Raw genomic sequence first — 23,075 nt, forward strand, 5'->3', positions numbered from 1 at the left:
ATATTGAATAAAGCTTATGAATCTTTTATAATAAAATTTTTTTTATTAAATTTAATATAAATAAATTTATTTAAATCGATCTTAACGAAAATATATAATTAATGAACTCTCCTAAAAAACAAAGTTTGGAATTGATTTTATAAAAATACGAAATTTCTTACCAGAAACAATTTCGTAATTTACTGCTTCAAGGCTGAGGCCATAGAGAAGCTAAAAACTATAGACGGCAAAATCCGTTGTGACACCGTGGAAAAAAGTTTTGACCTCCGTAAAAATTAATAATAGCAAACGATGAAATTTCCTTTGTCTCTCTCAGATCGGCCCGGATGCTCAAATCTTCTCCTCATCCTAACCACCACATAAATATCCTATTTTGCCCCTCCAAATACCACCAACGTCATCGCCGCCGCCGTCGTCGTCGCAGAAATATATGTGTAACAAAGTCACCATTATCCTAGGTTTACTCTGTTCAGGACTGATCCTCGGCTTCGGCTAAATAAAGTGCAATAGAATAAAATTTCGAACAAAGAATGCTGGTTCCTGGATTTTTAGGGTTCAACGGCGTCGCTCCGGTGTTGTTGCTGGTTGTTTTTCTGGTAATCCGGCATAAGTTGTGGAATGCGGCGGCGAGGAAAGAGGAGGTTACGAGGTCGCTTGAAATGGTCTCACATGAAGCCGCCATGGTGGAAGCTCAAGCCGCCGTTGAGTACGGTTACTATCCTAAGTATTAGTGTGCTGTCTGCTTTGCCCTTAACACTACCCGCTGTTCTAAGTGCAAATCTGTTCGTTACTGGTTCGTTACTGTATTTCCCTTTTATAGTTCAATTTAAGTTTGACCTAATTTGTGCGAATGGAAATTTAGTTTTACAGTTTAGAGTAATAGCAGCTGTTGAGGGTGTATTGAATGATAAAGATGAAATTTTTATTGCGGCTTTGGAGGGGGAATGAGGGGATAAATATTTGAGGGGAAGAGGTTAAAGCCTTGAATTCTGATGGAAAATGATTCGGATTTTTCCATTTTAGTGTTGTTGTAATAAACATTGTACTCAAGAAGCTCTTAATGGTTAAGGTTTGAAGTTTTGATCTTAGGCCTCTCAAGAAGCTATTTATGATTAAGGTTGTATGTTTGTTTGCTTATAAGATTGATTATGCCATTAATTAAAAATTAGGAAATAGGTTGAGCTGAATCACTAACATTTTCCCAGGGGATGGTCTCTATAGTTTTATTGGATTCATTACATGAATACATTGTTATTGTTGTGGTGGTGCAATGGTATTCTATGTTCATGATTGATATTGGTGTTTATTGGGATTATTTTGTGAAGAAAGTGGGAGGCCTCTTTTCTTGGTGTTTAGATAAGCTGGTGAGAAATGAAACTCTACCATTCCAAGTATGTACATTATGTAGATTCATCTTAGAAATGTACATTGTATGCTGTTATCAGTAGCCACTTCTGGACCATATATTGGAATGCTGTTTGTCAATACTTTTGCTTAATTTATGCTTGCTGCTTGGGTTCTGTTGTTCAGCATCATTCTTGCTGGTAAATCCTTCAATGCTCTTATTTAATATATTCATATTTATAATTATTTATTTATTTCAACTTTGCATGATAGAGCTTTAGCACATGGCTCCATGATAGGAGTGCTTTAAAATTTAAAGATGTAGAAGAGAAAGCATGGAGCTCATTTTCAGTGCAGCTTAAGTGAATTTTCTTTCAACGAGTGGGTTGGCTATATGTTGCCTTGGCTCTTCTTAATCAAAATTCATCTGCCATTGTTTTAAGGTTTTGGCTGTGCTTTATGGTGTTGTTATGTGCTAAATATTTTGTTTATAACATATAACTCATATTTAGAGTGCTACACCCTTCTCTTTTACAAGTGGGATGTGAGCCGGTGTTGTATATCATGGTGGCTTGAAAAAAAGATTACATTGTTTTTTTTTTCTCTCTTGGATTGCTTTGCAACATAAAATAGAAGATGTGTGCCTTTTCTGTCTTTAGTAATTTTACTGGATATTCGGGTATGTTTGTTGTGCTATTTTCATCATTTTTTTTTTTTTTTTGTATTTACTTATTTGTTTGTCCTCATGTAGTTCTGGTAGGTGTCAAATATTTCACTGGAGACAGGGCCACAAAGATGAATGTTGCCTCCCAACTGATTTTGCAGCAACAAAACAGTCTGGAATTCACAGTAATGATTCTGAAATAGAAAGTACATTTAAGACATCATCTGACACTTCATCTGTGGTAGAAGATGGTGATGATGATGATGATGGTAATCTTAAGCGTCATGAAGACGCCAAAGCAATACATAATGCTTTTGCACCATCCACTCCTCATCATTAGCTGGCGTGAGTCCATCTGGTGTCATTAATGAATCATTGGTTGATGTTTCTCCCAGCAGGAAACTTCTTTCTAGCCCTAATGACAAGTCAGGGAGGCAACTTTCTGATGGTATTGTCACTGCTATACCTAGGAGCAGGGCTGCTGCTGAGAAGATGGAAGAAGCTATCTTACCTTCATCAGAGTCTAATTTGACCAACTCTGTAAAAAATCTGAGTAAATTAAATAAAAAGAAATCTACTCATAATGATGAAGAGGTTGAATTCAGAATGCAGTTTGCTAAGGACAATAATCTCATGTCCGGCGATGTTCATACAAAAGCTGTCTATATGAAGTCAACCAGAGCCGTTTCATCTGAATTGTTAGTTACTGATGCATCCAAGAAAAATAACTTGACATCCTTGAGCTCTGTAAGACCTAAAACTGTAACTAATGATAGAGAAGATGGTTTGCAACTATGTGAAAGCAAAAATGTTACAACTTCCTCATGTAGTGCTTGTGATGATCATTCATCTTCAGTTGCTGGAGGGCATTCTGTTCCCAGTTTGAACTCTGGCTTGCCTGCAAAAATTAAGGCTGCACCTACCTTGCCACAGACTGCTAGTAATGGCTTGAAAACATCAATGCGGAAGGTTTTACAGCAGTTGAAAGCCTCCAGACAGTCTAAGTCTTATCTTTTTGTTTTTGGTAATGAGGTTAATGGAAAACACAATCACAAGGTAGTTTCCAAATTAAAATGTGTTTTTTGTTGATAGTCTCATAGTTTTGCTATGTCATATTCTGACTTTTGAGCTTTTTTTTTTTTTATTTGATGGATAAGTCTTTCCATATGAACTATTCATGGAACTTTACTCTTATAATGCAGTGGAACTATGCTTATTTGGCCTTAATAATTGTGGAAACAGGTAATCTTGATATTTATACTTATTTCAGCTCGTAACAAGTATTTGTTGTCCAGAGAATGATTTTGAGTAGTTTGCATTTTGTGAAACTTTTAGTTGGTGCTAATTTGGTAAACTTGTGCACAGCTCTTCTTCTTTGGAGTACAAGACAGGTAAAATCATAGACATGGTGCTAAGATATGACATGTCATGTATTCCTTTTTTTGAGTAAATAGCACCTATGGTTCCCAAACTTTGGGATGCATACTGTTTTAATCCTTAAACATCAAAAAGTAACCTGTTGGTCCCTGATTGTCAAGTATTATAACAAATCAGAAAAATTAATTTAAATTATAATAAAAATTATTATTTGTTTTTCATTTTTCAAATCAGAAAATAATTTTATTGAAAACAAATCCACATATTTTTCTTATACACATTAGAGACATGTCAGCAGCAAGCTGGTAACACGTCGGGCATTTAAGGTCAGAAATAGCGAACCATGTATAGAAGGACTAATTTGTGATAATACTTGACAATTAGAGACCAACAAGTTACTTTTTAAAGTTTAGTGACCAAAATAGTATGTGCCCCAAAGTTTGAGGACCATGAATGCTATTTACTCTTCTTTTTTCCCCCAAATAGTTACCTCTTATGTTTGACTTTATTTTCTCCTCTACAATGATTTAATGAGGTTTTTTTCTTTTTTGTCGGTTTTTAGATTGTGAATTTATACATTTCTTTTGAAAATTACTGCAGTTGTTATGCTAATGCTGTCCTTCAATGTTTGGCTTTTACGCAGCCACTTACTTCATACCTTGTCATAGGACTCCACTCTAAAGCATGCAAGTTTCTGGTCATAACCTTATTGTGATTTTATTCCTGATTCATGTCTCTCCTTTAATATGATGTTTATTGTTCCATGCAGGTCAAAAAAGGGGTGGTGCTTCATCTGTGAGTTTGAATGTTTGATTTTGAAGGCAAAGGAAGGGGAGTCCCCTTTGTCCTCAATCCTGATATTATCCAAAATCCAAAAAAATTGGAAGTAATCTTGGTCCTGGGAAGGAAGAGGATGCCCATGAATTTTTGAGGTGAACCAACTGTTAAAAATACTTTCTTTTCATATACTATTTCGGTATTACTTTCTCAAATGTGAATTAGACATCACATTAGTTAGATGGCAGGTATGCTGTTGACGCAATGCAATCTGTTTTTCTCAATGAAGCAAGGGCTGCAGGTCCACTGGCCGAAGAGACAAGTCTAGTTAGCCTAACTTTTGGAGGTTATCTTCATTCTAAGGTTGTTCACAATTTTGATGCTTCATTTATGTCCAGATATTCATTTAATTTGTTCTTATTAGATGGACACAAAGTAATCATGATTTTTGCAATGTTGTTATTGAATAACCACGATTGGGTTGTCAGATAAAGTGCATGAAGTGCCATGGTAAATCTGAGCGGTATGAGAGGATGATGGATCTAAGTGTTGAGATTGATGGGGACATTGGAAGTTTTGAGGATGCACTTGCACAGTTAACAGCTACACATATCTTGGGTGAGAACAAATATCATTGCATTAGGTTGGTTTCTTTTTAATGTAACATGTCAGTAATGTTGTTAAGGTTCTTTCTGCATATTACCATGCTTCTTGGCCATTATGGCTTATTTATTGTTAGATATCTTTTGTTCTAGCCTGTAATTTTTGAAGTCCCAGATGATCTTTTGATACATATTATAGCTTTTCCATCCCACTTTTGGTGTGAATGAACTCTGACTTTGGCTTTGACTGTGATATTTTATGGTGATTGTTCAAATCTCACTTTGGTTGGCACATTTGGTCCTACAGCGGGATTTTTTTCTTGGATAGGCATGCAATTGCTGCTAATGTTTAAAGCAAATTTTATGAGTCATTATAACTGTTTGAGCTTCTTGTGATAAATTCTCCATCTTCTTTTAATCAGGTGTAAATCCTACTTAAAAGCAAGAAAGAATTTGACAGTATTAGAGGCGCCTAATATTCTTACCATTGTTTTAAAGCGATTCCAGGTAATTCTATGATGGCAAGTTTCTAGTTTTTAGCTTCCATGTGCTTTATTTGAATGTCAACACTGGCTTTACCATGTGTGCTTTTGCAGTCTGGTAACTTTTTGAAGTTAAATAAGTCAGTTCAATTTCCTGAGGTCCTTGATTTGGCCCCATATATGAATGGAACAAGTGATAAGGCTGCAGTGTACAATCTCTATGCTGTGGTTGTTCACTTGGATGTTATGAATGCGGCCTTCTCTGGCCATTATGTATGTTATGTAAAGAGTTCCCGTGGGGAGTGGTTCAGGATTGATGACAGCACAGTATGTTCCTTTCTACTTAATATATATATATATATATATATATATATATATATGGGGATCTACCTATCTGAAATCATGCAATGTACTACTACTGCCTGTAAACCTGACTTTTGCAGTGTATTTTGTAGGTAATACCAGTGGCTTTGGTAAGAAACGATCTTGAGTCTCATGGTTTGAGGTTCAAGAAAAGGAATTTGCAAGCTGTTCCTTCTAGTCATAATACATCCAAGACGATATCTGACACTAGTTTTTCGAAGTTGGATACCTCAGCGCAACGGAAGTATAAGTATCCTTCCAATGCTTCAAACCGCAAGCACTTGTTTGATCCAGAAGATTGGAGATTTCATTCAATGCAAAAGAATTCCTCCAGCTGATTCATCGAGTGAGAGTTCTTCCATCTTCGCATGCAAGCTTTTGCAGCACAGGAAGCACCAAGGACTCTTCCAGGAGTGAAGACTTCTCTGATTATTTATTTGCTGAAATGGGCCCTGAATGGTACAGCCAATATGGGATTTCATCAGATTCAAGGGCGGAGATGGATGGCCGTGCTCGGTGGCTGGAGAGTGATGGGAACTCCACATTTTTGTACACTGAATCAAGTAGACACCGCAGGAATAGTAGCAGTAGTCTCTGACTTTGAGCAAGGAGGCTGGTCTAACCCTGTTGATGTAAGATCATCAGGTATTTCATTAAGGAGAGCAAGTATAGATGGATCAGCTCAAACGTTTTATTGAGGTTTGAGTTAACATAGAATTGAGCTTTCAGTTTTTAACTTGAGATTAAAAGTCAAAAAGGAGGATTTTTCACCAAAAAACTTATCTCCCTGCTGTCCTGTCCATGGGCCGGTGGCCTGCAGGTCTAGCTTGGGACAGTCTGGGGATAAAAGTTTTAAGCCCAAGCATCTGTGGCCGGACATATCTATTTAAGCTCAAGCCTAGCGTGGCACCCAGAATGCCCCCAATTACTATGGGCTTCAAACGTCGTCGTCTTTGTCTAGATGCTAATGGACTTACAGTTCGAAACGGCAGCCGGAGAACTTATTAATTTGCTGAAACGACAGACAGGAGAAAAAAAAAAAAAAACTGAAGCCTCCAAAAAACGAGCAAATGCCAGTGGCGATAACACCTGGCTACCGCTATTGCCACAAGGTCAACCACCGTCTCTCTGCCTCGCTTTCCTCCTTCTCCACCGCCATAAAGCCAATGATCACCATCGCCAGCAGCTCCGGCGCTACCACCAATGCAGGCGCATACACCACAATCAAAGAAACGGTGACATTCAAGAAAGAAATAAAAAAGAGCAAATTCATCGCCATCGCTGGCCCCATCTCCAGCGAACAATCCGCTCACTCTTTCCTGAATCAGGTCAAGGATCCACGTGCCACCCACAATTGTTGGGCTTACAAGGTATCTAATACCTAGCCGCATCGGTTTAGTATTACCTGATTCAATTCGGCTCATAAATTGACGTGTCAAAAGGATTGTAGGTCGGGGATCAGTACCGGTCATATGATGACGGTGAACCTTCTGGAACGGCGGGGAAGCCGATTCATTCTGCCATTGTCTCTTCAGGTTTAGACAGAGTCATGGTGGTCGTTATTAGGTAAGTTTAATTGCTTTGATTTTATCTATAATTAAAATAAAAAGGAAAAAAAGGAATTTATTTATTTAATAAATTTTAGGTATTTTGGAGGAATTGAATTGGGAACGGGAGGACTTGTTAGGGCTTATGGCGGAGCGGCTTCAGAATGCTTGAGAAATGCTCCCACTTGTCTTGTAAAATCCAAAGTGAGAACGGAAATGATTTTGTGCTTTTACATACAAAAAAATTTAAAATTTAAAATTTTATGATTTCAATATTTTGAAATACTAATATTCAATTGGAATATTTCAAGGTTCCAATGGGTGTGGAGGTTCCTTTTGATCTTTTGGGAATTCTATACCATCAAGTGAGCATTGTTTTCGATTCGAATTATGCCTCTTTTTCTAAGTAAATTGATGTTTTATGGTTGGTCTTTAGTGTCTGTTGTTTGCATATAATGTTTACAAAGATAAAGTAGAAAAAAAAAAGATTTCTTCTTTTATTAGTATGATATAAGTTTGCTTAATTTAGTTTCTCATTTGATTATCATCATTGGAATGTGTATGATTGAATAACATCATTGAGATGTCACTTACTTGTTTCCTCTAACAATGGCTCATTTTTTATAAAATTTTAATCGATTTTATCTGTTTATCTGACATTATGTGATTACTATTGTGAATTTCTCAAATTAATCGGTTTCTGTGTCAGCACATCAATATTAAAGGAAAGAAGCTTCTTTTTATTAAGGTATAGGATAATGTTAAAATATTGATGTTATGGGAAAATTATTTTCTTTTCTCACATGCTCTGCTGCCTGTATCTTTACTCTAGGTTTTACATATATCATCGGATATAGTTACATTGATGGAATTATTAATTCAAGTTGGCATTATAGAAATTCTTTGAATCATCCTGTTGTTCCCATTTGCTTATAAATTTTATTGTCTTCTTTGCCCAAAATGGGACCTTCAAAACATGGTGAATTGAATGTTTGACTGTGTGGTCATCTTGCTCTTCTCTGCTGCAGTTGAAATCTTATCAAGCCGAGGACATCAAACAGGATTATGATACAGGCAAAGATGGGATCACCATGGTTTCCTTCAAAGTTGATTTTGATCGGGCTGAGAAATTAGAAGAGGCCATCAAAGCCAATTGTAGCAGAGAACTCGTGTTTTATAAGCATTGAAACTGACTTTGCTCTTTACCATAAAGATAGAGTTTGTCTACAATTTTCCCTGCTAATTTGGAGCAACAGATGTAGCATTGGTATGTGCCATAAATCTCCTTTTCCTCTCTTAGGAGTAGAGATCCGAATTATATATTTATTCATTGGGAAAAATACGTGAAATTAGTTGAAGGTAGTATAAGAAATTAATAATTCTTTCCTGCTTAAAAGTAATAGTTTGCTGTTGGGTATGCCATGATTAATTTATTGTTCTTTATATATATAGTCTTAAACTACCATTTTCCTGTTTTCCATAGCCCTACAACTGCAAGAAATTTATACTTTTTTACACAACTGAATAATCAGAGAGTGAAACGAGGTTTCCCATTTTTCTTTTTCTTAGGCGTATCTACGACCATCTTTAATGCTCTCTTAAGCATCCTCATCTCTTCATTTCCACTAAACCCTTTTACCCACAACTCACTTTTATTCCTTCCCCCTATAAACACCATCTCAGCCCTCACAACTGTCCCCTTCGCCTTCCTCACTACCTGTGTCAGATCGGACATCAGCTCTGGCCTGTCGTCACAGCTGAATGTAGCCTTCACCAAACTCCCATCCTTTTCACAGTAACCCAAACTCAAGTTGTCTAACTCACCGGGGAGCGCAGGCTCTAAGCTTCCACAACGAACTGCTTTCATTTCTTTTACTCTCTTTTTCAACTCCTTTACCTGCCTGATTGTCTCGCCCAGCACAGATGCCTTGTCCATCTGTTGCATGAAATCAAATGATACCCTTTCATTAATGCAAGCTGTTTTTTCATTTTTTTTTTCACAAGTAAAATTCAAGAAATTTTTAATCTTCCATGTAATGGTAATTTAAAAGCATGCCATTCTCTTAATTACAAACTTTGATCAAGTTTGGTAGGATGGTCCGGAGCATGTCATACTGTTGGCTGATACGCCTTCTTCGATGACTCTCTGCAATTCTATGTTTCTCGGCATTGGCTATGTTGGCCTCAGCCTTTGATTTAGTCTTCATTGCCAAACTTTTGAAGCTGAAATCAATGGTGGAAACTATTTGTTGAGAAAGGCTATGGGGCCTTGAGCATAAGGCTGAACCGTAGTAACCTCCAAGAGGTTGTTGTACATCTTGTTCTAACTACGAGTAAAAAATCAAAAGACAAAACAGATAATTATAAGAATATTGCTTGATTAAGAAATCAGAAAATGGTGTAAAGGTTAAAACCATTGCCTGTTTCAGACGAACCATGGGGTAGCTCCGATTTGGCTCTAGTAGAAATGGAGGAAAATAGAGTTGGAATATTGGTATGTAAAACCAACTGAAGAACAAATTTTTACTGTCTATTGAAAGTTTGGAAGGGAGATTCTGATCCAAAGATTGTAACAAGGTTATTGCCTTTTGCAGCTAATTAATAGGATAGGCATATGCATGCAACAGAGGAAGAATTAGTGACATCAAACCTAATAAATGAGAATTAATGCATCAAACATGGGCTGATTTTTTTAAAGATCTTGTAATCTGAAATATCTGATATAATCTGACATTTAATTCTTAGATATTGGAATCTGGAATTGTTGATTATGATCTGACATCCGGAAGTTTGTTCCACAATTTTGTTATTTCGTTCATCACAGACAATTTATAAAAGCGAATATTAGAGTTGCCACGGTTTTGAACAATCTTGGAAATAATACAAAGGCCATTTGTGCTCTTACCTAATCGTGTTATTGTGCCTAAATACCAAGAATTTTTGCATGATTTACCAGGAAACCAATGAAAAAGAAGTTTAAAGCTTAAAACCATCTATATGTTGGATCATCGGGTTGAATTCAAGCTTTGTAACGGCTCATGACTGGATTTTGGTAAGTTAAAAGGAATGATCAAACACCTGTTCCTTGTTCCCTTGTCTTGAATGATTTACCTCTTGACCTGTGAAATGCCAGGATTTCCATATTCTACTTTTGAGAACAGAGCTGGAATTCATTGTATAAACATCAAGACTTTCTCCACACACAGGACGTCTAAGAGTTTTGTAGGGAAATAAATTGTTGAGTTTGATTGTTCTGCTAGTGGCATCTCCATGATCATCTTAATTGGGAATTATTTGAATTAGCAAACATTTTTTTTCTGCTGCTTCTAACATGGAATTCTCGTGCTTTATCAATATTGATTTATATCTAAATTAATCATTATTTAAGAAAATATTCCTATAAACCCTTACATTTTGATTTATATCTAAAATTAATCATTATTTCAAACAAAAAATCGATTCATGCTAAAAATAAGTACAAATTAAAGTTAAGAATTTATTTGAATATAAATTAAAGATTAAGAACTTATTAAAGTGTAAAATAAAAATGTATTTGAGTTCAAAACAATAAAAGTGTAAAAGCTTCCCTAAATAAAGAGATCAAATTCATATACCTTTTTATTATTTTAACCAAGAATGTAAGAGAAAACAATGACAGTAGCTAGGACACCACCCATAACTATCCATAAATCCATTCTATATCACAAAAAGTCATTTTTAATCAGATGGAATTAGCTTATTACTTAAATTGGCACTACCAATCTTTCATCATTCTCGATCTTCATTAAAAGCTAAACTTATTTGAACACTAGGTTCTAACATACAAGTCATCCAAACAGAGAATAACATTCGATTCAAGTCAAGGACAAATAGTTAAAGATATGATCAAAGCACATAAACAAGAAACATAACACATGTAAAGATTCAAGAACCGTACCATAACTACTGCATTTTGTTCTCAACTATATGAGATTAGAAAACCCATTATCAGCTCTCTGTGCAAAAATTTTGCTTTCCTGCTAAACTGTCTACTGTTAGAACCGTATAAGCACAGAGAGGAATCCCTTTACCAGCAGCCAAAAAACTATAGCCTCTCCATGGACTTCCATCAACAGATATCCCTCAAACCAACAAATATATCATCATCTCCCTCAAAGACCTCCAACTCTTCCTCATCAGAATCATGCTGATCACTTCCACTTCCAAGCCTTATTCTACCATCAATTCCACAATCACTATCTGCAACTCCATTCCAAAACTCCACATTCATTTCCACAGCACTCACCTTCTCAACTTTCTTCACCTTTACCCCCCTCCCCATCATTTTCTTTGTATTCCTGGGCACGGATTTTACTTTCTTTACACCCCTTCCTGCACTATTGTTCAAATCTTCTGGTTTTACTTTAACAGCCTCGTTTTTTACATCCATTTCCTTTTTCTCATCATCACTATCATCAGAAATATCCACAACATCATGGTTTTTCCCAGTATCTTCCCTACCACCCCCTTTCTTGTCACCCAAAAAGCTTTTCCAAGAATGACCTAATCGAAAAAACCCATACCCAGAATAATACTCTCCTCCTTTCCCTTTCACCAAAAAACCTTTCGGCGGCGCCACTTCAGCCAGTGCATGAAACCCTTTTCTACAATTCTGACAAAGCAAGCAGCACTCTTCATACTTCTTTACATACTCGTACATGTAATGACAGTAGGGACAAGCGGTCCAAAATGTTCCCTTTTCATTTTCAGTTTCTAAAAGACCCTTCTTTGGCTTATTTTTTCCACTTTTTTCTTCCTTTAGATCACTCCTTTTGAACTCAATGCCATCGCAACCCATGTTAAAAAAATGGGTTTCCTGTTTTCGGTTGCTTGCAATCTTTTTTTGGATATTGTTTTGTAGTGGAATGAAACCAGAGTCAGCAACTTACTGAGTAAAAGAGAAGTTACCGACCATGGGGGTTTAAGTCCTTACGATAATGGAGGGTTGGGTTAGGATTATGGGGCGGGTTTTGAAGTCGGATTCTTAGGATAGAGTCGTGGGGACGTAGAAACGGTCGGCGGGCCGTAGATTTAGTAAACTCTGACTGGTTTGGGAAGACGAGAGTGCAGCCAGACAGGTAACAGAAGAGGAAACGGGAGGGTCTTTAATTTAATTTAATACATTAAATATTGAAATACCAAATGTAGACATGGTATGGTAAGCTAGGATATGAGGGTGTTTTGGTCATTTTCTCTATCAGACGAATATTACAGTGGTACTATCATGTAACCACACTCATTCTGTCATTCAAGTGTGTCATCAACAAAATATCAACTTCATTTGACCAAAAAATGATGCTTTTTTTTTTTTAATGTAAATAAAAACAGAAACTGCTTGAGGAGTTATCTTCTTCATAAGATCTCTGCATGCATGATCACATAGAGGAAGTTAGAGAATCAAATAAAACAACGATTAAAATGACTCCCACCATGGGAGTAGATTTAGAATTCAATATTCAGTCGCCAGTTACTCCAAGAACCCATCTTGTGTTATGGCTGATGGGAAGCTGCTTCCTTTCTGCATGGCCAGACAGACGCCAGTACCATATGAGTATAAAGAGGAAGTTTAGCTACTAAAAAAGAACCAAGGATTAAATGAACTTCAACCATTGCAGTTGGTTTGGAAGAACGCAAAATTGGTTGCTAGTTGCCACAAGTGCTATGCTATCTTGTGTTGTTGGTAATTGGAACTTGCTTCCGCCTCCGCATGGCCAGTACCAAATGTGTATAAGTTCCAGTTGCAGCCACAATGAAAACCCCTATATAAGTGCATAGGGTTGTTGCACAGACATATAGGTACCTAGATGAATAAACATCATTAATTTTACCATAATTAAAGTAACGGAGATTACAGCGAATTAGATACTTCTATGGTTTTTATAAAATAAATATTTCGTAAGAAGAAGTATACTGGCTATCCATGCAATTTGGCATCATCTCAACTCATCGAAGAGCAACAAAGTTTTGCGAATGAGATTTAAACTTACTTGGGTGAGAAAACACTCCAAACAAATAAATGATTCCTCATTAAGAGCAATACGACTGTGTATGCAGTTAACAGAATTGAATTTACGACCAGCGGAACAAGGCAAGGAAAATCAATCATCATCATGAGAAGATCTCCAGCATCTGCTTTCTCAGGAATTACAAGATGGGCCATGTTCTTCATAGAGATGTACATTACCAGGCTAAGAAGAATAAACATGGGTGATGCATAGGTGATAATAAACATTAGAATGCCAGAAAGCAACGTTGAGTGACTTGATAGGCCCTTGCAATGAGTAAAACAATGTTGAGAAAGTTAGACAATTCAACTGTGGAGCAAATATCAAGTTTGCTTACAAGTCTTCCATTCAAAAAAGAAAAAAGAAAAAAAAAAAACTGCATTCAAGCATATATTAACATCAAGAAAGGAAAAAGAGAGTACATACAATGAAAGCTCCAGCAACATCAATAGTAGCTAGTGTATTGCTATTTCCTAGAGCAAAATGACCAGCCATTCCCAAGTAGTACAATGCTGCAATCTAAGAAAACAAAACAAAATCCTGATATTAATACCAGAAAACTGTAGATCACTTCACAAGTTCTTAAAAGCACTTCACACTTTTTCAACTTATTTTTAAACAAGGATAGCTGCTTTCAAGCAAAATCTTTGTTCTCTGTTCATGTATGTACAAGCTTAATTTCTAATATTTGATTCTCAAGTTTCAACAAATTTAGAGTTTCTTCTACAAAGATAGAAAACTGCAAAAACACAGAGGGAGAAAAAGGGGGGGCGGGTGAAGAAATGAAAAGAAGTGAAGGATGGTGTAGAGCCCACAAAGGAGAAAGTCATTATGAACTCCATAATGAGGCAACGAGCCCTGAAAATCTAACTATCACAACTATGAACACCAAAAAATGCACAAACTAATCCTGTAAAATGAAACTATAAAATAAGAATCTTCTCACCTTTAGCAGAGCATGCTTCTTTGATCTAATTATCCTGCTTTAAAAAAGTTGAACACAACTGCTATCTATTTATTGGGACCATAGCATGCAAAATTAATTGCCTTTAACATATATGAGGAAGTAAAAATTAGTCAGGAAAGTAAAAGGTAGCAACTGACCTCTATCCACTCTTTATGATGTGTTCCGTTACTAGCAAAATAGAGAATGCTGGCCAATATTTGCACAAGAAGCAATAATATGGGTGTTGAATTAATTGGTTGTTGAAGCAGCAGTTGCAGAAGACACCAACATAATATGTATGCCCATCCAATTACATATAAAGAATCTCTTAATTCCACAAATGGGAATTTCTCTTGAATGCCATGAAAAAATGAAGGAGGTGAGAGGGTATTATCAGTAGGGCAACTATTGAAGGTTGAGAAAGGGAAAAACCATGGCAAGGCCACAACGGTCCCAATTGTCGCAGCACCAAGAATTGCATAAACTATTTGTGCCAGTAAGGTAGCACCATAATTAGTTGATGAAAATGTGTAATCCTGATATCTTGTGATATGCAGCAAAACCAACAATCCAGATGTCAGAAAGCTAAGTCTGACCATCTGAAAATATTTTTGCTTGAATTGTATTGAAAATAGAGCAAATACACCTATGCTGATCACCAGGAAGGCAGAAACTAGCTGAAGCAATTTTACATAATGACTCCCAGCCTGTTCCAGACACTTAGATATGTCAGGAAGACTAGTCCAGTTGACACCACCTTGGTGCCAGCCTCTCAAAATCCTTCCAGAGATAAGCAGCAGAAAGGTGAAACACATTCCAAAGTAACCTTCTCCACTTTTCACACCAACTGATGAAAAGGACTGTGCTGTTTTACGGAGTAATAAGAGATAGAATGTGGATGTCACAAAATACCATATGTAATGCTCCTCCTCTACCATAGAACTTGATCCCATACTTGTAACAAGGATCAAGATAACACCAAGAATGAAAGTATCATCTAAAGACCAACCATTCATGCTATCATTTAAGGATTGTTGCCTTCGTCCAAGGTAAATTTCTCTGACCCGACAAAACATCAGGCTTGATAATATTACACATGAGATAAACATTGTTGCCAGTCCAACTGCAAGTAGCTTAACAGGTTTCTTGCCCCCAGAAAAACAGATAAAAAGAAAAATAAGGTTAAACGGATAAATAATATCTTTTGAAAAAAAAAGTAAATGCTTTGTTCACACTAGAGGTGTAAATGATACATTAGTACTTGCAAGCTACTCGGATTTGATTCGAATAAAATTTGAATTCGGTTCAATTATTATCGAGTCTAGCTCGAGCTCGAGTAGCTCGACTTATTGATCGAGCCGAATTCGAATATTTTTATACCCGGCTTGAGTAGCTCACGAGCCTAATCGAGCTTTTATATTTAAATTTTTTTAATTATTTTAATTAATAAAATATCTCGAATTTGAGTTCGAGCTCGAGCACAAATAATCGAACTCTTGTCGAATATAAGAATTGAGCTTATTTTAACATATTAATCGAGCTTAATCGAGTAGCTCGATTTCGATCACGAATCAAACTCGAGCTAGGAAAATGAAATTCGATCGAATTCGAGCCGAGTATCGAGCCTCGAGTTGGGAGCCGAGCTCGAGCTCAAACTCGAGCTTCTCACTGTATCGGCTCGACTCGGCTCGATTACACCCCTAGTTCACACCACTCATAATATCACCAATTAATATTAATTTCATATGGAAAAGACTAAAAATGTTTCAACTCAGAAACTTGTTAAAAAAGAATATACATACATCAGTAGACCTTCGTGATAACCACTCACTTGCAGATTTGAGAAATTTGTAATATGCTGCTGCAGTGCTGCTGTAATCTTTGTTGCTAGCAGACCTACAAGTTACAAAATAACCAATGGCATTAGGAATACTTTTAACAGGATATTATTTCATGATTGTGATGCTAAATAGTGTGACACATAGAAAACCCACTCAGTGCCTCTCTTGGACTTCCAGGAGCTGTATAGAGCTGCTGCTTCCATATACAAGCAACAAAGCATATCCTCTGTCCTATGATAGCACTCACTAGTACCAGCAATCTGATGATCACTAAATGCATCACAAGGGAAATTTCTGCATGGTAAACCTGATAACTGAGCTTGCAACAATCTGAGTAACTGCCAAGAATTCAACTCCAGGGCCCTCAGATGTTGCTCCTCTGAATTCATCGAGAAGGAAAGGAATTAGATAATCACATCAGCTTAGAAAGCACGCGGCTTAAAAGGAAGTGGTTTATTTTCTAAATTGAAACATTCTTTCTCTCACACTCCACCCTTATTTATCACTTATGACTAGAGAATAATAATTTGGTCCAAACTCCAGCAGTTTCAAATACACACATAATATACACTTTAGCCTCTTCTATTGCACCCTGTGCATAGCTGCAAATGTGTGATTCAATAAGTCCATTAAAAATAGCATCTTATGGAAGATGAATGGAGCATATTTGAAAAACATTATCATACTCCAGAGTGTAAAGATGAAAATGCATGCCACTCTGATATCATCTAGGAGCAAGGCTGAGTCAATCTTTAGAAGAATTACATTTTCCCTTTGGCAAATAATATTTACCTTTTCCCCTTTTCCTTTTACATTTTTGTTATGACTTCATGACCAATCAAGAGAGAAGTAGAGATAAACCTTTTAGAGAATCAAAAGCTTCTTTGATAAGAACACCAACATTGTTTTTAGGGATAGGTACACCAAATAAAAGAGCCAAGGTTGGCGCAATGTCAATCTGCAGCAAAAAAGCATATATATTAGACAACCCTATTACAAAACAAACTACTAAAATTAAAATAGCATATTCAACCAAGTTCTTGATCCCTGATCTCGTATTTGGAAGTTCTTATCACTGCTAAAGCTCCAAAATGTTTCATTCACCTATTGAGGGTTTCCATTAATAAATAAAGCCTATGTAGCAAGGAGAAACTTGCAGATCTCAAATTTCCTCAACTAAAGGGTAAAAGAAAGTAAATATTGAAGGAAAAAAATGAAAATGAAAAACTTAAGACAAAGTTAATAGGATGCCATTTGGCACTGTTAACTTTTAGTGAAAAAAAAAATTATGCTTAAAGTACCTTTTAAGTGACAGAAGAAAATGATTGAAGTGACATACTGTAACATATATACACTCAGTAATAGATGAAGAGTTTGTGATACAGCTTGAGGAAACAAATAGAACCATCAGAAACTATTCATAGCAACAATATGGCGTTGTGAAGTTTCATTAGTTTGATTACCTGCTGAATGACTGATGCATAGTCCAAGACATGATTCCTCAGGCCAATAAAAAGAGCTAAGGAGTCAGTTTCTTCATATGAAGAACCCCCATGATTACCATTTTCTGTCATGCCATGATCGCTTACTATCATCTACATGTGACATAAATGAAGATATATCAGTAAATTAAAAACACCAGATGATTTAATGACCCATAAAAGAATCTAACTCTCAAAAGCAACCATAAATAGATCCAAACATATATAACTAATCGCATCATATAAAAGATAGATGCAGCATGAAGTGGTAAATGGATCAATTAGCCACCAAATATCTCATTTATTTCTGAGGATACCAGTTTTAATGGGCCAGAAGTGAGTATGTGGGCATGTACAGATGCTAGTTCACCGGGCTTACTGAAACAAGCCAAATGCACTTGTGGTGTAAACCAAACTTACCTCAATGTTGCCACGGATGGAAGGACAAAACCTCTGCTTTAGGAAAGCTTACTTGACACAAAAATATTGCTGTAAAATAAGAAGAATTGACATATATAGACACCCAAGTCTATATGTCATTTCATAACACAAAGTATAGATGAAAAAAAAAAGTCTCAACTTATTGTAATAGTCAAGTTCTTTGCTTCCACATAGAGAAAGAAGATCAAATCAAAGCTTTATAGGTGAACAGTGCTTGAATGCCTTAATTTAAAGACCAAGTGCTAATGATAGCAGAATGGGCCAATATTTACTTTCAAGGCTGATTAAGGATATTGATAGCTTGCAAAACGCCACATTCCCATCAGGAATTGCCTTGCAAAAGCTTATATATCATTATTCCTTTCTGTACAAAAGTTTTTGAGTGTCATGAATAATAACTTGCATGCATATAAGCACACCCACATTCCCATTAGTAATTGGCTAGCAAAAGCTTATGTATGTATTCCCTTTTCCACAAACATAATGACTGTTATGAATAAGAATTTGCATACATACAGATAAGCAAATATAAGCAAACATGCTCAAGGACACACAATCATAATGCTGCTCATCACTATCTTGTCTTTATATCATTATCTCAAACATTTATTGGAACCTCAAATATCTTGCCACCAAGTATATAGAAGTAGTTTCACAAAACAATAGCCACAAGTTTAAATCAGGGTGTGACTGTCAAAAAGCAATCATAGGAAGTGGTGGAGCTAAATTTATGATTGATGGGGCCAAATTTACTACATTAAATCCTCCAATTTTCCCGTACATTTTAGGAAATTCTCTTATTATACATCAAATTATCAATCTTATAAGATTCAGGAAAAGTACGGATGTAACTATTCAGAGTCAGTGTATCAGTTTGACATCAGTGATTCAAGAAGCATGAAACAGCACAAACCAAAAGCATCCGCCCTTGGTCATTTCCTTGGGACAGGGTAGTACTTGAATGGATCAACTTCACCATGTCATCCATCTCCTTTAGTTTTGGGACCATCAACACACTAAAAAAGATGAACAAACATCAAAATGAGGTTCAAAAAATAGAACAAACAAACAAATCTTTTTCCTGCTATGTGAACCAATATGAATCTCAGGTAATAAAATGAGAAAAAATCATATTAACAAGACGGCAAATTATACTAGCATCTTTGAGTTTTTTATCATATTAGACTTCAATCATACATTTTGCACAAAAAGGTGATATAAGGATACTTTATTGACAATTACATCTCATTTTAATACAAAAAATCAAATTTTTTACACCACAAACACGAATCATCCCAAAAATAACATTAATAGAAAACGCCAAGAGACATGATTCGAATCATCCAGTAAGTAATGCAAGCAAAGAACAAATGATGAATAATGTCCCAAAAAAAAAGTAGCATCAACCTAGACTTATGAATAGTGCAAATTACCAAATATATGAATCTTATATTTACATTTCTCAGTAAACAAAATTGGCCAAATATTCTTATAAGCTTACATTGTAGCTCATGTCCATGACTCATTTCTAGATTTATAATTATATTGCTCTCTGCTTTATGTATCATTTCTTTATCCAGCATTGCCTGTCATCTAGATCCATAATTGCAATTCGATCCAAGCCAATCAAATAAAAAGGAGAAGACTTGAGAAGCAATTAGTCAGCGTAGGGAAAAAATTGAGACCAGAAAAGGATATGATCTTAGTGATCCTATTATCCCAAAAAGATAAAGTCAGAAGCAAAACAACATATTGATCATCATGTGAAACACAACTCATGCCAAAAGGCTGTTTTTAGTTCATAATGGAATGTAGGCAGTGCCACATTACAGGATATATATATATATATATATATATATAAGCAACAAATGTTAGTCATTTAGGTTTTAATCACAATGCTCAATGCAAATGTCAGTCATATATATGTACACATATGTATATATATGTATTTACGGCAACAAACATATAAAGCAATGTCTTATCCTAATGCTGAGGAAGGGAAATTCATTTCAAGAATACATTGCCTCAGAATGCAATTACAGCCTAACCTGAAGAACAAAGATAAAGGCACAATCATATAAACCAATACCTGCTCCGCCCACCGATGTGTCCAACATGATCCAAGCCCAGGTAATGCAGAATCTGGAAATGGAACCAATTAAAATTGTGCCAAAATGGAGGTGAAGTATACCACCATGAAAAATTATAATTAAATGATCAAAATTTCAACTTAGCTTTTAGAAGAACTAAATATAATTAATAATGCAATTTTATATTTGGACACTTTCAGATATCCAAAGTAGTAACTTCTAATTCTCATACTACAAAGAGTTTTTCAAGTGCATTGAACTTCAGGAGAGGAAATTTAAAAAGGTTAAAAACAAAGGTGTGATCAGACTAGTGCTTAACATTAGAAAAACATAAGAAATGTGAATCAAGGTGAGCAGTACATAAGTACTAACACTGAAGAGAATACAACCAATAAGTAGGCCCAAAACAACCCAAAAATGCCTAATCAAACTGAATAGAGAAGACCATCCAAACAGGAAATCTAATATCATTCTGCCCAATCTAGGGCCATGATACCAGAGTACTTGCATGACATCATACCACATTCATGCCACTCTTATTCTACACTATAATCACTGGTTTTCAAGTATTTGCAAAGAGAATAATTCTAAAGCCGGCAAAAAAAAGAAAACTCTAAAAGACAAGATTCCCACATGAAGAAACACTGGAAGTAAATTAACAAAGAACATCCACTTAAATCAAGACATTGATAGAAAAGTATCCCTGCGCTTTCAATATAAAACACCAACATAGCACTTGACATATTAAGTTAAGCTTCAAAGCAGTCCATAAAAAATTCATTAATTATAATGGATTTATGCATAAGACAGCCCAGCATACTGGTTGGAGCCAAATGAAAAAACAAACACCTGAAGTGTGTAACTAAAATGTTTGACAAGAAGCCACGAAGAAAAACAGGCTCACATCCGAAACAGAAAGTTATAAAGAAAATAAAACTTCACATCTTACACAAACCTTTATGTTGCTAGTACCACAGTCTATATTCAGTGCCAGAGAAATGCACCAGAAAAGCTTCTTTAAATAAAAAATCAAGAAACCACCGTAACACAAACACCAGAATAGTATGAAAGGAAAGATGAAATGGAAGCCATGAACCTTTTTAACTTAAAGAAAGGTAGGAAGTGGAAAGCCATTAACCTTTTTAACTTAAAGAAAGGTAGGAAGCACTTAAGTTGGCACCCCATGGTGTCTTCTGCATTATGCATCTCCAATTATAGTAATAAAAACATAAACAAATGAAGCATATACAAACATCACGACAGTATTACAAGATATTTCTGTTTAGATCATTGAAAAGAAGCAAATGCTAACCAAAAGATTCCAGTCATCTCTACTAAGTTCATCTCCCAAATGTCGCGAAACATTTTGATCTACTTGCACAGTATCCTTAACCTGCATCAAGAACAAATTAACTAAAAGTCAGAGATCAGTTTACATAATTTTTATACCTAAAAGAAAAGGACTGCATGCCAAGAATGAGAGATACATAGAAGCTGCTAACACCATCATGCCTTTTGAATAACCCAGGAAACAACTTAAGCCACGTTTCATCACCAAGCATCACCATTTTCCAACCAATCCTGAAAAACTGACCTGCAAACCATATGAGTGAACAAAGAAGTTGTGCCCTTCGACAGATTCATTTCCATTAAAAACAAAAATAGTCATCAATTAAAGAACTTCAGGATAATTTTATATTCTAACCAAGAAGATTGTCATCCAGCATAGCCTGTGTGTTAAAATTGAACGCCACATCTAGGAATCCACCGATTGCACCAGAGACCATAGCCTACAATCACAAGCTAATACTGTTGAGGTCAAAACCATATCCCCTTATAACTTATACTTTCCTATATCTTTAACTAGAAAATCATTACATTATTTGTTCCCATATCAGTTACAAACCCAAAAAATCAGAATGCAATGTATCAGTGAATATCATCCTATCAGCATTCAGCATATGCATCCACATTTTAAAAAGTCAGCCTTTTTTCGAATGAATGAAACGAATTGAATCCTGATACGTTGGGCTACGGCAGATGTAATAGGATGGATAAATATAACATTTCCTTCTTTAAGAACATAAACAAAAGGTCCACACCTTTAGTCGAGGCATTGTGACAGTTGGAGGGGCAGCTTTAGCATGGTAACCAATAGCCAATCCACTGGCTAGCAATGACTGAGTATAAGGCATAGCTTCCTTAAATTGCTTACTAGGAGGTTTCCCATTCTTGCCGAGCACGAATTCTGCTGGAAGACCATCAATAACCTAAACTAAACTAAAATCCTTGTAAATTATACAACAAAACTCAAACCTATCCTTTAAAAAAAGCAAATAAACCAAAACCAACTTACCATTAAAATCAGTCTATCAAATAAAGGAGGCATCCCTGACAATTCCTACATTACATAAAAAGGGTCTTCAAATTTTCAAAACAACAGAAAAAGGCACAGTTTATTTCTTTTTTTTTTCCTTTCAGATTATAAACTACTACTAGAACGAACTTGATATAACGATCTGAGTTGATCGGACGGAAGAGTCGTGCCGCTTTGATTCCCAACTAAGTCGCAAACCGGTAAGTGGTAACTCTCCGAGCCACTGAAGATAAAGCAAAACATTTGGAAAAAAAAAAAAAAGATCAGATTTTAAGTTGAAAACGAGATCTTTTTGTTTTGGAATTGGAAAAGTGTTTACCTGATGCCGGGAAGAGCCGGTTTTACGGGGAAAAAACCGAAGACGAAAAGAGAAAGGCCGATGATTTGAATGATGACTCCGGTTATTGCGATGAGAGCCAGTTTGGTGCAGGTGAGTGGCGGCATTTTTAAGGATTTGGGATTAGGAAACATTCAAAAACCCTAATTTCTTGGCGTCTAATCAGTGGAGTTTCAGACGTCAGAGACGAGAGAGTGAAAACCGGAGAGAGAGGAGAGATTTCCGTTTGATGAGACTTGAGATCCAAGGAAAGATTTGAACGTATAACGAATTCCGGAGTTCTTGTCTTTAAAGATCCTTATAATGGCTTTGTTTTAAGGATACTTTTGTCATTTGGTTTTTTTCTTTTTTGAAATGTTTTT

At 35.9% G+C, this 23,075-nt stretch overlaps 4 protein-coding genes and 1 pseudogene across 24 annotated transcripts; 2 read left to right on the plus strand and 3 right to left on the minus strand.

The window, feature by feature from the left end:
- Positions 1-305: 305 nt before the first annotated feature.
- On the plus strand, positions 306-6,350 carry LOC111291785 (ubiquitin carboxyl-terminal hydrolase 17-like; annotated as a pseudogene). Its single transcript, XR_016345564.1, has 10 exons — positions 306-793; positions 2,096-3,083; positions 3,166-3,250; positions 3,986-4,075; positions 4,155-4,317; positions 4,411-4,525; positions 4,651-4,805; positions 5,187-5,271; positions 5,361-5,573; positions 5,702-6,350. The product of XR_016345564.1 is annotated as a ubiquitin carboxyl-terminal hydrolase 17-like (transcript).
- Positions 5,702-10,488, plus strand: LOC111291784 (uncharacterized). 8 transcript variants are annotated; one of them, XR_016345560.1, is made up of 8 exons: positions 6,332-6,979; positions 7,060-7,175; positions 7,255-7,360; positions 7,468-7,521; positions 7,866-7,904; positions 8,185-8,423; positions 10,113-10,208; positions 10,290-10,482. XR_016345560.1 is itself a non-coding variant. In XM_089766443.1 (6 exons), the coding sequence occupies exons 1-6, from the start codon at positions 6,680-6,682 to the stop codon at positions 8,341-8,343; spliced, it is 774 nt and encodes a 257-aa protein (XP_089622569.1). In that variant the 5' UTR covers positions 6,333-6,679; the 3' UTR covers positions 8,344-8,552. The 8 variants fall into 8 exon arrangements, 3 of the variants coding, with proteins under 3 accessions (XP_022739529.2, XP_089622569.1, XP_022739530.2); XR_016345559.1 differs by having other exon boundaries at positions 10,113-10,488; XR_016345562.1 differs by lacking the exons at positions 10,113-10,208; positions 10,290-10,482 and adding an exon at positions 9,250-9,267.
- LOC111293227 (transcription factor bHLH131-like) lies at positions 8,684-11,196 on the minus strand. The gene is made up of 3 exons (XM_089766444.1): positions 11,094-11,196; positions 9,232-9,483; positions 8,684-9,092 (listed from the first exon to the last, which is right to left on the minus strand). Exons 1-3 carry the CDS (start codon positions 11,094-11,096, stop codon positions 8,685-8,687), a joined length of 663 nt encoding a protein of 220 aa, XP_089622570.1. The 5' UTR covers positions 11,097-11,196; the 3' UTR covers position 8,684.
- A 68-nt stretch (positions 11,197-11,264) lies between these two features.
- Positions 11,265-11,993, minus strand: LOC111293228 (uncharacterized). Its single transcript, XM_022886041.2, has one exon. The coding sequence runs from the start codon at positions 11,991-11,993 to the stop codon at positions 11,265-11,267; it is 729 nt and encodes a 242-aa protein (XP_022741776.2).
- Positions 11,994-12,475: 482 nt separating this feature from the next.
- Positions 12,476-22,988, minus strand: LOC111291660 (Alkaline-phosphatase-like family protein). Of its 13 annotated transcripts, XR_002690418.2 has the most exons (18): positions 22,696-22,988; positions 22,506-22,599; positions 22,356-22,400; positions 22,102-22,269; positions 21,705-21,789; positions 21,487-21,593; positions 21,312-21,392; positions 19,999-20,051; positions 18,823-18,925; positions 17,451-17,582; positions 16,849-16,945; positions 16,141-16,366; positions 15,949-16,042; positions 14,305-15,291; positions 13,627-13,719; positions 13,183-13,466; positions 12,803-12,995; positions 12,476-12,713 (listed from the first exon to the last, which is right to left on the minus strand). XR_002690418.2 is itself a non-coding variant. In XM_022883507.2 (17 exons), exons 4-17 carry the CDS (start codon positions 22,192-22,194, stop codon positions 12,860-12,862), a joined length of 2,571 nt encoding a protein of 856 aa, XP_022739242.2. In that variant the 5' UTR covers positions 22,195-22,247; positions 22,356-22,400; positions 22,506-22,599; positions 22,696-22,988; the 3' UTR covers positions 12,476-12,859. The 13 variants fall into 13 exon arrangements, 10 of the variants coding, with proteins under 10 accessions (XP_022739242.2, XP_089622568.1, XP_022739239.2 ...); XR_002690419.2 differs by lacking the exon at positions 13,183-13,466; XM_022883507.2 differs by having other exon boundaries at positions 12,476-12,995; positions 22,102-22,247.
- Positions 22,989-23,075: the final 87 nt, after the last annotated feature.

This window comes from Durio zibethinus, chromosome 10, assembly GCF_047325235.1.
Source record: "Durio zibethinus cultivar Kanyao isolate XHJ-2024 chromosome 10, ASM4732523v1, whole genome shotgun sequence".
NCBI lineage: Eukaryota > Viridiplantae > Streptophyta > Magnoliopsida > Malvales > Malvaceae > Durio > Durio zibethinus.

What these genes read in the sequence shown, in the direction of transcription:
- LOC111291784 (XM_089766443.1), top strand. Translation starts at nt 6,680, where the DNA reads ATGCCAGTGGCGATAACACCTGGCTACCGCTATTGCCACAAGGTCAAC. An exon ending in ACAATTGTTGGGCTTACAAG is followed by an intron (nt 6,980 to 7,059) that starts GTATCTAATACC and finishes AAAGGATTGTAG; the next exon opens with GTCGGGGATCAGTACCGGTC. An exon ending in CTTGTCTTGTAAAATCCAAA is followed by an intron (nt 7,361 to 7,467) that starts GTGAGAACGGAA and finishes GAATATTTCAAG; the next exon opens with GTTCCAATGGGTGTGGAGGT.
- LOC111293227 (XM_089766444.1), bottom strand. An exon ending in TCCTACCAAACTTGATCAAA is followed by an intron (nt 9,093 to 9,231) that starts GTTTGTAATTAA and finishes TTCATGCAACAG; the next exon opens with ATGGACAAGGCATCTGTGCT.
- LOC111293228 (XM_022886041.2), bottom strand. Translation starts at nt 11,993, where the DNA reads ATGGGTTGCGATGGCATTGAGTTCAAAAGGAGTGATCTAAAGGAAGAA.
- LOC111291660 (XM_022883504.2), bottom strand. Translation starts at nt 22,847, where the DNA reads ATGTTTCCTAATCCCAAATCCTTAAAAATGCCGCCACTCACCTGCACC. An exon ending in TCACAATGCCTCGACTAAAG is followed by an intron (nt 21,790 to 22,101) that starts GTGTGGACCTTT and finishes TTGTGATTGTAG; the next exon opens with GCTATGGTCTCTGGTGCAAT. An exon ending in GAGATGACTGGAATCTTTTG is followed by an intron (nt 20,052 to 21,311) that starts GTTAGCATTTGC and finishes TTCCATTTCCAG; the next exon opens with ATTCTGCATTACCTGGGCTT.